Source organism: Cebus imitator, unplaced genomic scaffold (genome assembly GCF_001604975.1).
Source record: "Cebus imitator isolate Cc_AM_T3 unplaced genomic scaffold, Cebus_imitator-1.0 Scaffold79, whole genome shotgun sequence".
NCBI classification, from domain to species: domain Eukaryota; kingdom Metazoa; phylum Chordata; class Mammalia; order Primates; family Cebidae; genus Cebus; species Cebus imitator.
Window position 1 is genome coordinate 6,703,640 of NW_016107394.1, and position 15,029 is coordinate 6,718,668.

The window sequence follows — 15,029 nt, forward strand, 5'->3', positions numbered from 1 at the left end:
CCGGGCGCAGTGGCTCACACCTGTAATCCCAGCACTTTGGGAAGCTGAGGCGGGTGGATCGCCTGAGGTCGGGAGTTGTAGACCAGCCTGACCAACATGGAGAAACCCTGTCTCTAGTAAAAAATACAAAATTAGGCAGGCATGGTGGCAGATGCTTGTAATTCCAGCTACTCAGGAGGCTGAGACAGGAGAATTGCTTGAACCCAGGAGGCAGAGGTTGTGATGAACCAACATTGCGCCATCGCACTCCAGCCTGGGCAACAAGAGCAAAACTCCATCTCAAAAAACAAAAATTAGCTGGGCACAGTGGTGCATGCCTGTAATCCCAGCTACTAGGGAGGCTAAGGCAGAAGAATCACTTGAGCCTGGGAGGCAGAGGTTGCAGTGAGCCAATGTTGCATCATTGTACTCCCACCGGGATGAGAGTACAATCTCAAAAAAAAAAAAAAAAAAAAAACAGGTTTAGCTGGACACAGTGGCTATACATGTAATCCCAACACTTTGGGAGCCCAAGGCGGGAGGATCACTTTAGCCCAGGAGTTCAAGATAAGCCTGGGCAACACAGGGAGACCTCATCTCTACAAAAATTAAAAAATTAGCTAGGCATGATAGTGCATGCCTGTGGGTCCCAGCTACTTGGGAGACTGAGGTGGGAGAATCACTTGGGTCCAGGAGGCTGAGGCTGCCTGACTGTACAATCATGCTCCCAGGATTGTGCTACTGCACTTCAGCCTGGGCAACAGAGGAACACCCTGTCTCAAGAAAAACAACAAACAAAAACAAACTAGCAAGAAACAGGCTCAGGCCAAGAGATTGGCTCTTGAGCCATAGTTTGTCACCTTGATCTAAAAAAATACTTTGAGGTAAGCTCCTTTTGATAACTTTTTTTTTTTTTTGAGATGGAGTTTCACTCTGTTGCCCAGGCTGGAGTGCAGTGGCGCGATCTCAGCTCACTGTAACCTCTGCCTTCCAGGTTCAAGCGATTCTCCTGCCTCAGCCTCCCGAGTAGCTGGGATTACAGGTGTGCACCACCACACCCAGCTAATTTTTGTATTTTTAGTAGAGACGGGGTTTCACCATGTTGGCCATGCTGGTATTGAACTGACCTCAGGTGATCTGCCTGCCTCGGCCTCCCAAAGTGCTGGGATTACAGGCGTGAACCACCATGCCTGGCAATAACATATTTTAAAAATTATTCTGATGTTTAGATATCTTTAGGAGAAGATATTCTTGAGCTAGCAATTGTGACTATATTGAAAAGAATCAGATAACCATCATATAATGGATTCAAAGAACTCTTAAGTATTAGTGCTAGGAGCCAGGCGCATTTGCTCACATCTGTAATACCAACACTTTGGAAGGCCAAGGCAGGAGGACTGCTTGAGCCCAGGAGTTCAAGACAAGCCTGGGCAATATAGTGAAACCCTGTTTCTTAAAAAAAATTTAAAAATTAGCTTGCGTGGTGGTGCACACCTGTAGTCCCAGCTATACAGGAGGCTAAGGCAGGAGGATTGCCTGAGCCCAGGAGGTCGAAGTTGCAATGAGCTGTGATTGTGCTGCCACTGCCCTCTAGCCTGGGGGATAGAGCAAAACCCTGTCTAAAAAAAAAGGGTTTTAGTGCTAGGGAACAGCAGATATTACTTAGAAGATAAGGATACTGATGCTATAGTTCAGTTTTCAGCTCTGATATTTATTAACTGAATGAGCTTAATTAAGTGAGTCACTTAATCTTTGTTCCTTCACTTGTAAAAGTGGAGGTCATAGTACTTATAAATTTCCCATGAAGATTAAAATAAATGATTTATTTGTTTATAAAACAAACACTGTAAGTTATTCATGTATCATGCACTGTGATAGGCACTGGGATTGGGAAATTAAGTAAGAAGTAGTCCTTTTACCTCAAGAAATTTGTAGTTTAGTAAAGGAAACAGAACAGAAACAAGCAGCTTTCATGTGATATGATTAATACTATACCTGAAGTCGGACACGCTGGCTCACGCCTGTAATCCCAGCACTTTGGGAGGCCGAGGTGGGTGTATCACAAGGTCAAGAGATCGAGACCAACCTGGTCAACATGGTGAAACCCCGTCTCTACTAAAAATACAAAAAATTGGCTGGGTATGGTGGCGCATGCCTGTAATCCCAGCTACTCAGGGGGTTGAGGCAGGAGAATTGCCTGAACCCAGGAGGCGGAGGTTGCGGTGAGCCGAGATCGCGCCATTGCACTCCAGCCTGGGTAACAAGAGCGAAACCCCGTCTCAAAAAAAAAAAAAAGAAAAAAGAAAAAACTAGACCTGAGACATACAAAGTAGAGTGGAGTAGAAAAGGATAGAGCTTGCCATTATATGAAAATGGAGCATGGTGTCCTGACTGTCATAGTGAATAAAACAGAATAAAACATAAGTTTCATCGTTGCTACCACCTCAGAGTCTAAAAAGGAATATACAAAAAAAGCATGCAAAGCGTTTGTTTCTCAAAGACTGCGTCTCTGGATTCTAATCTTTTGTCAGCAATCTTCTGCAGTATCTGTTTATGCTGATATTCCCCCCATTCAGAAAGAACCTACTATAGTACACTTTTAGTGACACTTAGAAGGAAATGAAAGGTTGAAATAATTTTTAATCCATTGTATTGACACATAGTTTACATGTAATAAAATGCACCCAGTTTAAGTGTATGGTTTGATGAGTTTTGACAAATGTATACTCCTGTGTCCCCATTACCTTTATGTCAAAAAAGAGAAACAGAACATTCTGTCACTTTAGAACATTCTTTTCTGACCCATTACAGTTAATACTGACTCCTACCCTGAGCTCCAGGCCACCACCAATCTGCTTTCTATAATTATAGATTAGTTTGTTTGCTCTGGAATTTTATATAAAAAAATTATACAATATGTACGCTTTTGTAACCAGGTTCTTTTATTCAGTATAATATTTTTTGAGGGCACTAATCTGCCAGTTACTTTTGATGAATATATTCACTATGTTGTTACATATATTATTAGTAGTATTCCATTATATGATTACACCACTTACCAATATTGAACATTAAGGTTGTTGCCAGTTTGGGGCTACTATGAACAAAAGGACTATGTGCATCTGTTAACAAGTCTTTATATGGATGTATGTCTTCATTTCTCTTGGGTAAATACCTGGAAGTGGAATTTCTGTGTTATATGGTAAGTATATGTTTTACTTTATAGGAAACTGCCACACTGTTTTTCAATTTAGTTGTACCTTATTATGGTTCCACTGGCAATATATGAAAGTTCCATTTGCTCCATATCCTGGCCAAGACTTTGTATTATCAGTCTTTTCTATTTTAGTCATTCTAGTGAGTACAATATACTATCTCTGTAGTGATTTAGTTTGTATTTTCTTAGTGACTAATGATGATGTGCATCTTTTTATATGCTAATTGTCCATTTGTATGTGTTAACAGCTATCTATTAAAAACTTTTCCCCATTTTTATAAACTAGTTTTTTCTCATATTGAATTGTAAAAATTATTTATGTATTTTGGGTTCAAGTCCTGTCAGATGTTCGTATTTTAAATGTTTTTCCAGTCTGTGACTTGTCTTTTCATTTATTGTCTTTTGAAGAACAGAAGTTTACATTGTTATGAAATTCAATTTATTTTTTAAATGTTTATGAACAGTGTTTTTGTGTGCTAAGAGATCTTTGCCTTCCCAAGATCAAAGATATTTGGTGTGTTTATTTTACATTTAGGTCCATGATCCATTTTGAGTTTATTTTGTCAAAGATCATGTTTTCCTTACTAGTATCTGGTTATTCCAGAACCATCTTTCGAGAATATTATTCTTTCTGCATTATCTTGATACTTTTTTTCTGTTTTATTTTATTGATCATTACATGTATCCTCATTCTGTCTAGTTACAGTAGCTTTACTGCAAATCTGGAAGTCAGTTAGAGTAAGTCCTCCAATTTTGTTCTTTTGCAATATAGATTTGGAAATTTTAGGTCCTTTGCATTTCCACATAAATTTTAGAGTCAGCTTGTCAATTTCTACAAAATAGCCTGCTGGAAGGTTGATTATAATTTCATTGACTCTATAGACCAGTTCGAGGACAGTTAATACCATAAAATACTAAGTCTTCCAAACCATGAATGTGGTATATTTCTCCATTTATTTAGTTTTCTTTAATTTTTTTCAGTGATGTTTTGTGATTCAGTTAATAGATCTTTGTTAAATTTAACCCTATGTTTTTCATGATTAGGATGCTATTTTCAATAGTATTGCTTTTTTTTTCCTTTGACATGGGGTCTAGCTCTCACCCAGGGTGGAGTGCATTGGCCCCATCTCAGCTCACTACAACCTCCTCATCCCAAGCTCAAGCTATCCTCCTATCTCAGCCTCCTAAATAGCTGGGACTACAGGTGCACTCCACCATGCCCAGCTAATTTCTGAACTTTTGTAGAAATAGGATTTCGCCATGTTGCCCAGTCTGGTCTCAAACTCCTGACCTCAAGCAATCTGCCTGCCTCGGCCTCCCAAAGTGCTGGAATTACAGGCATGAGCCACCACACTCTACCATAGTATTGCTTTTTAAAAGATTTATTTTCCAGTTGTTTGTAGCCAGCATTTAGAAATACAAGTGATTTTTGTGTATTGACCTCTTATCCCATGACCTTGCTAACTTATTCATTTTTCTGTTGATTCCTTGGGATATTCTTTGAACATATCAAATATGCGAAGCCATCTAATGATTTTTAAATCTGTCTTGCCTTCTGTGTGCTTATGCTTGTTCATTTGTGAAACATGTACTGGAAAACCTTCTTTATTTTAGGCATGATCCTGGTCTCTGTAGATACAGAGTCAAGGAACTCATTGTCTGACAAAGGGGACAGATAAGAAAGTGACTATATGTAATAAAGTGAAATAACCATGGTAATAAATACAAGCCAGGCCTCCTAAAGACCTTTGGTTTCTTAACAGATAACTTGCTTAAGAATTTGGAATAATAGAGTTTAAAAGTAAAAACTAATATTTCACCTAATATTTTTATCATTGTCCAAGTCACACAAAAAAAGTAAAAGAGATCTTAGAAAATGCCTGTTCTAACAACCTTTCCTTAGAAATAAGAAAATAAGAGTTGGACCAATTCCCACAGCCAATTAGTAAATTGAGAGAACACTCTTCCTGCCTATACCATAGTACTCAAACGTTGGATTGGATACTCACTGATGCCAACTGTTTGTTCATAATTCCTTATTTACCACATACCTCCTATGTATCAAGCACTATCTTTGTGCTAGATATATTAAAAAAATAAGATTTATTCCTGCACACAAGGAATTCACAGGCTAGTTGGGGAGACTGATAAGGAAAGAGACAATGATAATAGATTGGTATTTTCTACAATGTTTCTTAGGAATCATTAGTTCCAAGATATAGAAACCTATTCAAGCTAGCTTGAATTAGGAGAGGTTATTTACTGTAAGGATATGAGGAAATTATATGGAACCCAATAGCAGGAAGTACAGCCCCACCTTACTAGAACTGGAAGGGCAGGTTCTTTCCTCCTCTTTTTGCCATTCCTTCCTCTCCACGTGGCTTCACGTCTTTGTATCTGCTATATTTTTCTCTCCCTGCAAATTAGTTCTGCTTATTCATCTACTTGTTCATTCAATTTGGCTGTCTCCAATATCAGCCTCAGACCTTGAGTCCATATGACTTTGACTCGCTATAGTGTTTTTGTTTTTGCTTTTTTTTTTTTTGGAAACTGGGTCTTGCTCTTCACCCAGGCAGGAGCCTCTATCTCCCAGGCTCAAACTCTCCTCCCACCTCAGCCTCCCAAGTAGCTGGGACTAGAAGCATGCATCACCATGCCCACTAATTATTTTATTTTTTTGTAGACACAAGGTCTCACTTTGTTGCCCAGGCTGGTCTCGAACTCTTGTGCTCAAGTGATCCTTCTGCATTGGCGTCCCAAAGTTCTAGAATTACAGGCATGGGCCACTGTGCCCAGCTGACTCTCTATACTGAATTGATTCAGTCTTAGCTCCCAAACTCCAGACTTTCAGGTGAGAGCCTTTCATTGTCCCAGTTTAAGTCATGTGTCTACTCCTAGTCCTTCCAGCTTCTTAGAGGATAATAGGCAGTACAGGTTTTCTAAGAATCTGAGTGGAAAGAAAGGATATGAGTGGAAAGAAATGATTGGTATCACCTGATCATCAAGAGATACAGGCAAGTGGTAAAGCAGCATTCTATTTATGTTCCTACTTATATATTCTTTTAAAAGTTTCTTTCTCTCTTTTTTTCAAGGTTTGAATGTTTCAAGATCAAGAACTCAGTAAACTACCATCTGCTTTTTACCTTAGTTCTATTCAGTTTAATAGTAACCACAGTAAGTCATATTTTGTTTCTAACAGATTAATAAGCATGTAAATTTGCCATTTATGGAGTCTGGCATATTTTACTTTCAGTATTTGCTTCATGATGTCAAACTGAAATCTTTCTATACAAAACTAGAATATCACACTGACAAATATTGCTGCCTTGTTCCCTGTTCAAATGTTATTTCTCACTGTAATTGAAATACCTTTTAAAAATCTTTTTAGTTTTTAAAGAGAGAAAGCAAAAAAGCAAATTGGCTCAGTTCCATTGGTCCTAATGTGATTATTTTAATGGTTAACTTTTCCCTAATAAGTTGAGACAGCTAGTCACTTCTAGTCCTACATTAATGCTTTTTTCCCTCAAGTAAATTGCATTTTATATTGTGAAAATATTTATTTCAACAAACATATATTGCAAACCTACCATGTCAGGCACTAGAAATACAGAGATGATTAAAAAGCAGTTGCTTATCTGTGAGGAGCTCATTCTATTAGAGAATTTAAGCATGTACACAAAAAATTCATCAAAAATAATAATTACAATGATAGAGATAAAAACTACTCATACAACGATGAGATAAAGGTGGTTCAATCAAGGCTGCATGCATGTGTCAAGGAAAGCTTCCGAGAGGAGGCACTTGAACTAGAATTTAACTGATGATTAGGAGTTCATCAGGCCCCTGGGCAAGAGTGTGGTAAAACATTTGTAGATAACACTATTGTTTGTTCATAGGTAGAGAACTTTGGAACAACATAGTAAACTACCATTTTTAATCGCTTACTATATGCCAGATATTGTAACTAAGTACTGTACCTTTATTGTCTCATTAAATCATCACCACTGGTAGAATTGGGCAAGATTTAATATGGCTGGAACAAATGGTAATGGAAGAGCAGTGAATGAGTCTATAGAATTAGACAAATGTCAGATTATAATACGCTTGTATGACTTGTTTAAGCAAATTTTTATCCTCAAAGTAGTGTGGAGCCACTAGGCAGGGTGGCTCCCTCCTATAATCCCAGCACTTTAGGAGGCCAAGGTGGACGGATCACTTGAGGTCAGGAGTTTGTGACCAGGCTGGCCAACATGGTGAAACCTGTCTGTACTAACAATGGAAAAATTAGCTGGGTGTGTTGGCATGCCCCTGTAATCCCAGCTACTCAGGAGGCTGAGGTGGGAGAATTGCTTGAACCCAAGAGACAGAGGCTGCAGTGAGCTGAGATTCTGCCACTGCACTCCAGCCTAGGCAGCAGAGCAAGACTCTGTCTCAAAAAAAAAAAAAAAAAAAGTAGTGTGGAGCCATGAACTGGTTTAAAGAAAAAACGTATTCAGATACGTGTTTTAGAAAGATTGCTCTGGTTATGGAGGCTGGATTAGAGGAGTATGAGGCTAGACCCACGGACTTTTGTATTTGCTTTAGTAAGATATGAGACTCAGGTGAAAGTAATATAGCTGTGGGGTTGAAACGAAACTGTCATAAATAACAAACTGCAGGACATGTGACCCACTTTATAGTAGATGGGGTGAAAGTAGAGTAAAAAGTAGTTGTCTAGAATGACTCCTGACCTGGTTGTCAGGATAGATAGCATGTCCTTAATCAAAACAGGAAACTTGGAGGATGAACCTCTTCTGTAGGATAGATAATAAGTATGTTTGCACCTGGGGTAAGGGTAGAGATAAATTCAATTTGAAATGTGTTAAGATTGAGGAGCCTGACATTAATGACATCTGAGGCCTAACAGTTAAGCTGGACTAAAGACGTAGATTTGGGAATTGTCAGAGTATAGATTGTACTAAAAATGTGAGAATAGATGACCTGAAAAAGTAGCATGGACCATTAAGATGACTAAAGGGGTCAGGCACAGTGGCTCACACCTGTAATCCCAGCACTTTGAGAGGCCTACATGGGAGGATTGCTTGAGCCCAGGAGTTCAAGACCAGCTGGGCAGCATAGTGAGACCTCGTCTCTACAAAAAATTTTTTAAAAAATTAGCCAGATGTAGTGGCATGTACCTATAGTCCCAGCTACTCAGGAAGCTGAGGTGAGAGGATCACTTGAGCTCAGGAGGTCAAGGCTTCAGTGAGCCATGATTGTGCCGCTGCACTCTGGCCTGGGTGACAGAGCGAGACCCCGTCTCAAAACAAACAAAGACTAAAAGTACAACCTAATGAAATGCTTACATTTGGGGACTAGGTGGAAGAAATGGAGCTAGCAAAGAGACTGAGAACAAGTAGTCCATTCTCATGCTGCTGTAAAGAAATATCCAAGGCCAGGCACAGTGGCTCATGCCTGTAATCCTAGCACTTTGGGAGATTGAGGCGGGCAGATTGTGAGGTCAGGAGTTCAAGACCAGCCTGACCAACATGGTGAAACCCCGTCTCTACTAAAAAAAAAAAAATTAGCCAGGTGTAGTGGCACATGCCTGTAATCCCAGCTACTCAGGAGGCTGAGGCAGGAGAATCGCTTGAAACCGGGAGGCAGAGATTGCAGTGAGCCGAGGTCATACCACTGCACTCCAGCCTGGGTAAAAGAAGGAGACTCTGTCTCAAAACAAAAACAAACAAACCAAAAAAAACCCCAAGACTGAGTAATTTATAAAGGAAGGAAGAAGAAAGTTTAATTGACTCAGTTCCGCATGGCTGGAGAGGCCTCAGAAAACTTAACAGTCATCGTGGAAGGTGAAGCAAACATGTCCTTCACATAGTGGCAGGAGAGAGAAGTGCAGAGTGAAGGGGGAAGAAGAAGCTCCTTATAAAACCATCAGATCTCATGAGAACTCATTCACTATGATAACAGCATGGGGGAACCACCCCCATGATATATTCACCTCCCACAAAGTCCCTCCCCCAACCCGTGGGGATTACAATTTAGATTACAATTCAAGATGAGATTTTGGGTCTGCACACAGTCAAACCACATCAACTACATATTGGCTAATCATTAAAGAATTGTAGAATTTCAGAGGTAAAATGAAGTCTTGTTATGATATGAAAGAAGAGAATCAAGTCCAGAGATTGTCAGTGACTTGCCTGGCCAGTCAAGTTTATATAGAGAATTGGTGGCAGAGACAGACTTTGAAATCAGATCTAAGTTTGGATGCAGGTTACTTAGAAACTTTGAGACCTTGCAAATTACTTAATCTCTCTCAGCTTTAGTTTCCTTCTTCTGTTAAATGAAGAAAATAATAGTATATATTTTATGTTAGTTGTGAAAATTAATACCTAACACATACTAAGGACTCCATAATTGTTTGCCTTAAAAAAATGTCTTTAAGAGGCATGTCCTTTTGCATTTCTTTTATTGGTAACAATGGGAATCTGATAGCATTACCTATATGAATGGAAATTTTGAAATAAGAAATTTCAGAGATTAAAAGCATTCTCCCTACTGGGTTTAGAGTTACAGATATATAATGTCTCATGCACATCATACTAATAAAGCTCATAGTGTTTAAAGGAAATAATCTGGGTTTTTGTTTATTTTGTACTGATGGTAGAAGCTTCCTCCAGGAGTAAGAAATTTTATAGCCAAATAATAAAATTATATAAAATTTTATGAAATTGCCACATTAAATGAGGATGTAGAAATATCTAAATCCAGTACTTACTATCAAAGATATTATAGTCTTGTAGGGAGAGAAACAAACTGTTAAATGCCACAAAGTTTATACATGAAGAGTAATGGTAGAAAGGAGTGTGAATGGCTTCTGCTGTATAGAGAAAGGATCAGAAAAGGCTTCAAGAAGGAGGTATAGTTTTGGTTGAATCCTAAAAGATGAGTAATGAGTAGAGGAGGATTTCTGAACAAAGCAGAGAGCAGCATGTTTAAAGATATGGAAGCATGAAACTAGCACATTTGAGGAAGCACAGTACTTTCTGGAGTCTTGGATGAGGAGGAGACAAAAAAACAGTAGTGAGACCAAACAGAAAGGCAGGAGTCATGGAAGGATTTGAATGTTAGGCTAAGAAATGTAAACTTTGTCTTGCAAGTGATGAGAGTCATAGCAGGGTTATGACTTGAATTTTGATTCCCCTGTACCATAATTTTTAAATGTACACATTTAAAAATTGTGTCCCTGCAGGGCAGTACATGCATGTTAGATCTTGAGTAGGCATTGAGCTTAATCATCCACATGACATTGGAACCTACAACTAGGGTCTGTGTAACTGTGAATACATCTAGAAAGGTTAGTTAGAGATTTCTGGAAGCATAAGAAAGCACAATAAATTTTCTTTAAATGTCTTTACTTACTGAACGCCTACTGTGTGCTAGACACTTTCAGGTATTTTAGCTTATCATTCCTCACCACTACTATTCTTCATTATCCAGATGAGAAAAAAATGAATCTTTTAGTTAAATAACTTGCCCAAGGCTTGTAGCAAGTAAGTGGCAGAGTTTGAAATTTACTCCTATCTCTCAGTCTGGTGTTGTCTCTGTTGTAGAACAGGTCTGCTATAGGGATTGTCAGCATAACCTCTTCACTCCTCACGAGTATCCTGTATCCTTATCCCTCCTTGATACTGATGCAGAGTCTGGAGTAGTACACAACAGATCTAAAACACTCTACTGACCATAGCAGGGCTAGCACTAAGGTCTACCTATAAATATTAGCCCCACTGTGGCATGCCACTTGATCTGATTGCTTTTACATGGCTGGATCCAAATCTAAGTAGGATGGGGAAAGCAGGAGAGGTTTGGGATTTACAGAGTAGTTGGAATAGGTTTTTCCCCCTTCATAATGTACTTCATTCACATGTGTTTTTTTCTAATATTTTGCAGGTTTACCTTAAGGTAAAAGAGCCGATATTCCATCAGGTAATTTTTTGTAAATTGTTACACATTAGATTGTTTAATAATACATGCCTGCCTTGTGATTTCCTTGTCTTAAGAAATGATTTGCAGATAAAAATTTTTTAAATGAAATGGTAGATGTTCTAAGTAAGTTCAGTTTTTAAAAGAGAGGTTACAAAGTCAAATGCCTACAGGACCCAAGTGTAAGTAACAGGAATATACCTGGGATATTCAATGCACAAGTCCAGCTGGCTGTTGGTATTCAGTAATGCAACAGATGCAACATTGCTATTATAAGCAGAAAGAACAGGAAGCATTATGCACATACACGTAAGCCTTTTTATGACATCTAGAAAAGACAGACCGAAAATTCCTTGAATATTTTCCCCCTAATATATTTTAATGCGTTTTTTGACATGGGAGGTGATTTACATTGAAGGAAGCAGACATAGGAAACTCTATTGTAGGAAATAGTGATTTAAGTGCATGCCATTATGAAACCAGAGTGAAATAAAGAAACAGGTCTTTGAGTGCTGCCGTGTGCCTGGTACTATGCTCATTACTACACAGACTTTTAATCTCACCAATAGTCCTACTAATTGGGAATTATATACATTTCAAGGAAAATGAACTCAGAAATATTAAGTAATTTGCCCTAGGGTGACACAGTTATTAAGAGGGAGAGCCAGGATTATAACCTAAATTTGTCTGACTCCTTTTCACCATTCTTTTAACAAACTAGCAAACAAAAATGAATAAATAAGCACACTCTGCAGAAGTGCCAAAGTTTTAAAGTATTTCGTGCTTATATAAACATTTACTAATGTTCTTATAACTTTTACAATTCAAGCTATACAATAATCATCTAACTGGAACCTGGTTATTGAAATGTATTCTATAACCACATTATTATGATTTGCTTTTCTACAGGTCAGCTGCAGGTAGATGAACTAAAGTAAATGCTATAGAAAAGAAATGATCACAGCCAGGCACAGTGGCTCACACCTGTAATCCCAGCACTTTGGGAGGCCAAGGTGGGCAGATCACTTGAGGTCAGGAGTCCGAGACCAGCCTGGCCAACATGGTGAAACCCCGTCTTTACTAAAAATACAAAAATTAGCTGGGTGTGGCGGCATATGCCTGTAATCCCAGCTACTCGGGAGGCTGAGCAGGAGAATCGCTTGAACCCAGGAGGTGGAGGTTGCAGTGAGCCAGGATTGCGCCACTGCACTCCAGCCTTGGTGACAGAATGAGACACTGTCTCAAGAAAAGAAAAGAAAAGAAAAGACATCACTTTCTTGTTTACTGTAACTTGAAATGATGCCAGCATGTAATTATTCTTTTATTTGGAAAGTTTTATTAACAGTATAAAAAACAAAGTTGGCCAGGCACGGTGGTTTATGCCTATAACAGTGCTTTGGGAGGCTGAGGTGGAAAGAATGCTTAAAGCCAGGAGTTCAAGACTAACGAGGGCAACAAAAAAAAAAAAAAAAAAAAAAAAAAAGAGAGAAGAAGAAGAAATTAATTGGGCATGATGGAACATGCCTGTACTCCTAGCTATTCGTGAAGCTGAGGCGGGAGGATCCCTTGAGCCCAAGAGTTTGAGGCTGTAGTGAACTATGATTGTGTCACTGTACTCCAGCCCAGGCAATATAGTGAGACTCTATGTCTTAAAATAATGATAAATAATAAATGAAGTTAATTTGTATAAATACTTTTTATAAACTTGTTTACCTTTACTAAGAAAAATCATGACCACAAAAATATAAAATTTGGAAATTCTGGGTTAATTTTTACAAGTTTTATGACCGTCTATTTTTCATTTTGTGTTTTAGAACTGTTTGACACTATGTAATAAAAAAACAACTCTTAATGTAACTACCCCTAGTGCAATATCCATGTGTTTTTCCAGTAATAAATATTTTCTTCTCCATGTATAGCAGTAATATTTACTGATAAGCAGGATGAAAGCTAGGTCTACCCATGCCCACTGTGGCTTGTGTCCTAGGCCTAGAGATTAAAAAAATCAGGATAGAGAAATGAAGAAATAAGAGAATGCTAGGGTGAAGCAAATAAGTAATCTAAAGGTAAAATACATTCATTCATTCAACAGATGTCTTCTGTCTGTCTTCTATACAGTCAAGCGGCCTGGATTTAAAATCTAGTCTCCTTCACTTACTAGCTGTACACCCTAGACAAGTTAGTTAATTTCTTTGAGCTTTGGTTTCCTCGTTGTTCAACAATCTCCCCACCTTTTTATTTATTTATTTATTTATTAAATAGGGCCTTGCCCTGTCACTCAGGTAATGAATGCAGTGGCTCCATCACAGCTCACTACAGCCTTGACCTTCTTGGCTCAAGCAATCTTCCTACCTCAGCCTCCCAAGTAGCTGGGATTACAGGACATACCACTACAGCAGGTTCTTTTGCATCTTTTGTAGAGATGGGTTTTGCCATGTTGCCCAGCTATTCTCAAACTCCTGAGCTCAAGCAATCTGCTTGCCTCAGCCTCTGTATCAGTGAAGCCCAGGTGGGATTACAGGTGTGAGCCACCATGTCCAGCCTCAACAAACCCTTTTTAAGTGCCTTCAGTGTGCCAGGTGCTTTACTAGGCACAAGAGATACATACACTAGTGAATAAAAGAATAAGCCCTGCCCTCAAGGAACCTGCACCCTGTCTCTATAATAACCTCCTAAGTTTGAGGATTGAATAAAATAATGCATATAAAACCCTTGTCACATAATAAATACTCAATAAATGTTAACTAACATTAATATACATAGTCAAATAAGATATGGCCACTAATCTCAAGAAGATCATTGTCTAATCAATAATTGCAGTGTATAAGTCTTATGATAAATATGTAAAAGCAGCGGTAATATAGACAAGGGTTTGCTTTGTCTGCTCAGATGACTCATAGAGAGGCTTCAGGAGAGTCTTGAAGATGAACAAGATGTCACATGTAGAGAAGTGGAGAAAGGCTACTCCATCCATAGAGAACCGCGTGTTAAGGCAGCAGTCGCCAACCTTTTTGGCACCACAGACCCATTTCATAGAAGACAGTTTTTCCATGAACAGCCAGGGGATTGTTTGGGGATGAAACTGTTCCACCTCATATCATCAGGCATTAGATTCTCATAAGAAGCATATAACCTAGATCCCTTGTATGTGCAGTTCACAATACGGTTTGTGCTTCTGTGAGAATCTAATGCCACTGCTGATTTAGTAAGAGGCAGAGCTCAGGCGATAATGCTCACTTGGCTGCAGCTCATCTCCTGCTGTGCAGCCCAGTTCCTAACAGGCTGCAGACCTGTACCAGTCTGGGGGGTTAGGGACCCCTGTGTTAAGGACCTGTACCAGTCTGGGGGATTAGGGACCCCTGTGTTAAGGTACAGAAGTGTGGATTGGTAACTTTTGCACATGAAACAGGAGTACAAGTTCACCCAGGGATTTGTGGTAGCATGCTGAGGTGTTTACAAAATCACTGGCTGCATCTGAACATGCCTGTTTTCCTAGAACATTTATTTTATTCAACTATATTGTAGGGATTAAACTTTTCTTCTTCTTCTTCTTTCTTCTTTCTTTCTTCTTTCTTCTTCTTCTTCTTTTCTTCTTCTTCTTCCTTCTTCCTTCTTCTTCTTCTTCTTCCTTCTTCCTTCTTCCTCCTTCTTCCTCCTTCTTCCTCCTTCTTCTTCTTTTCTTCTTCTCTTCCTCTTCTTTCTTCTTCTCCTTCTTCCTTCTTCCTTCTTCCTCCTTCTTCCTCCTTCTTCCTCCTTCTTCTTCTTTTCTTCTTCTCTTCCTCTTCTTTCTTCTTCTCCTTCTCCTTCCTCTTCCTCTTCCTCTCCCTCTCCCTCTCCCTCTTCTTTTTTCTTCTTC

General features: G+C 39.0%; 1 protein-coding gene across 2 annotated transcripts in view; it reads left to right on the top strand.

Annotated features, from left to right (window-relative positions):
* Positions 1-15,029, top strand: part of ACER3 (alkaline ceramidase 3) — a 165,082-nt gene that overhangs the window by 119,354 nt on the left and 30,699 nt on the right. For both annotated transcript variants that reach the window (XM_017533053.2, XM_017533052.2), the window contains 2 exons: positions 6,289-6,370; positions 11,141-11,176. In XM_017533053.2, the coding sequence (XP_017388542.1) occupies positions 6,289-6,370; positions 11,141-11,176 (118 nt within the window). The remainder of the gene's footprint in view (positions 1-6,288; positions 6,371-11,140; positions 11,177-15,029) is intronic.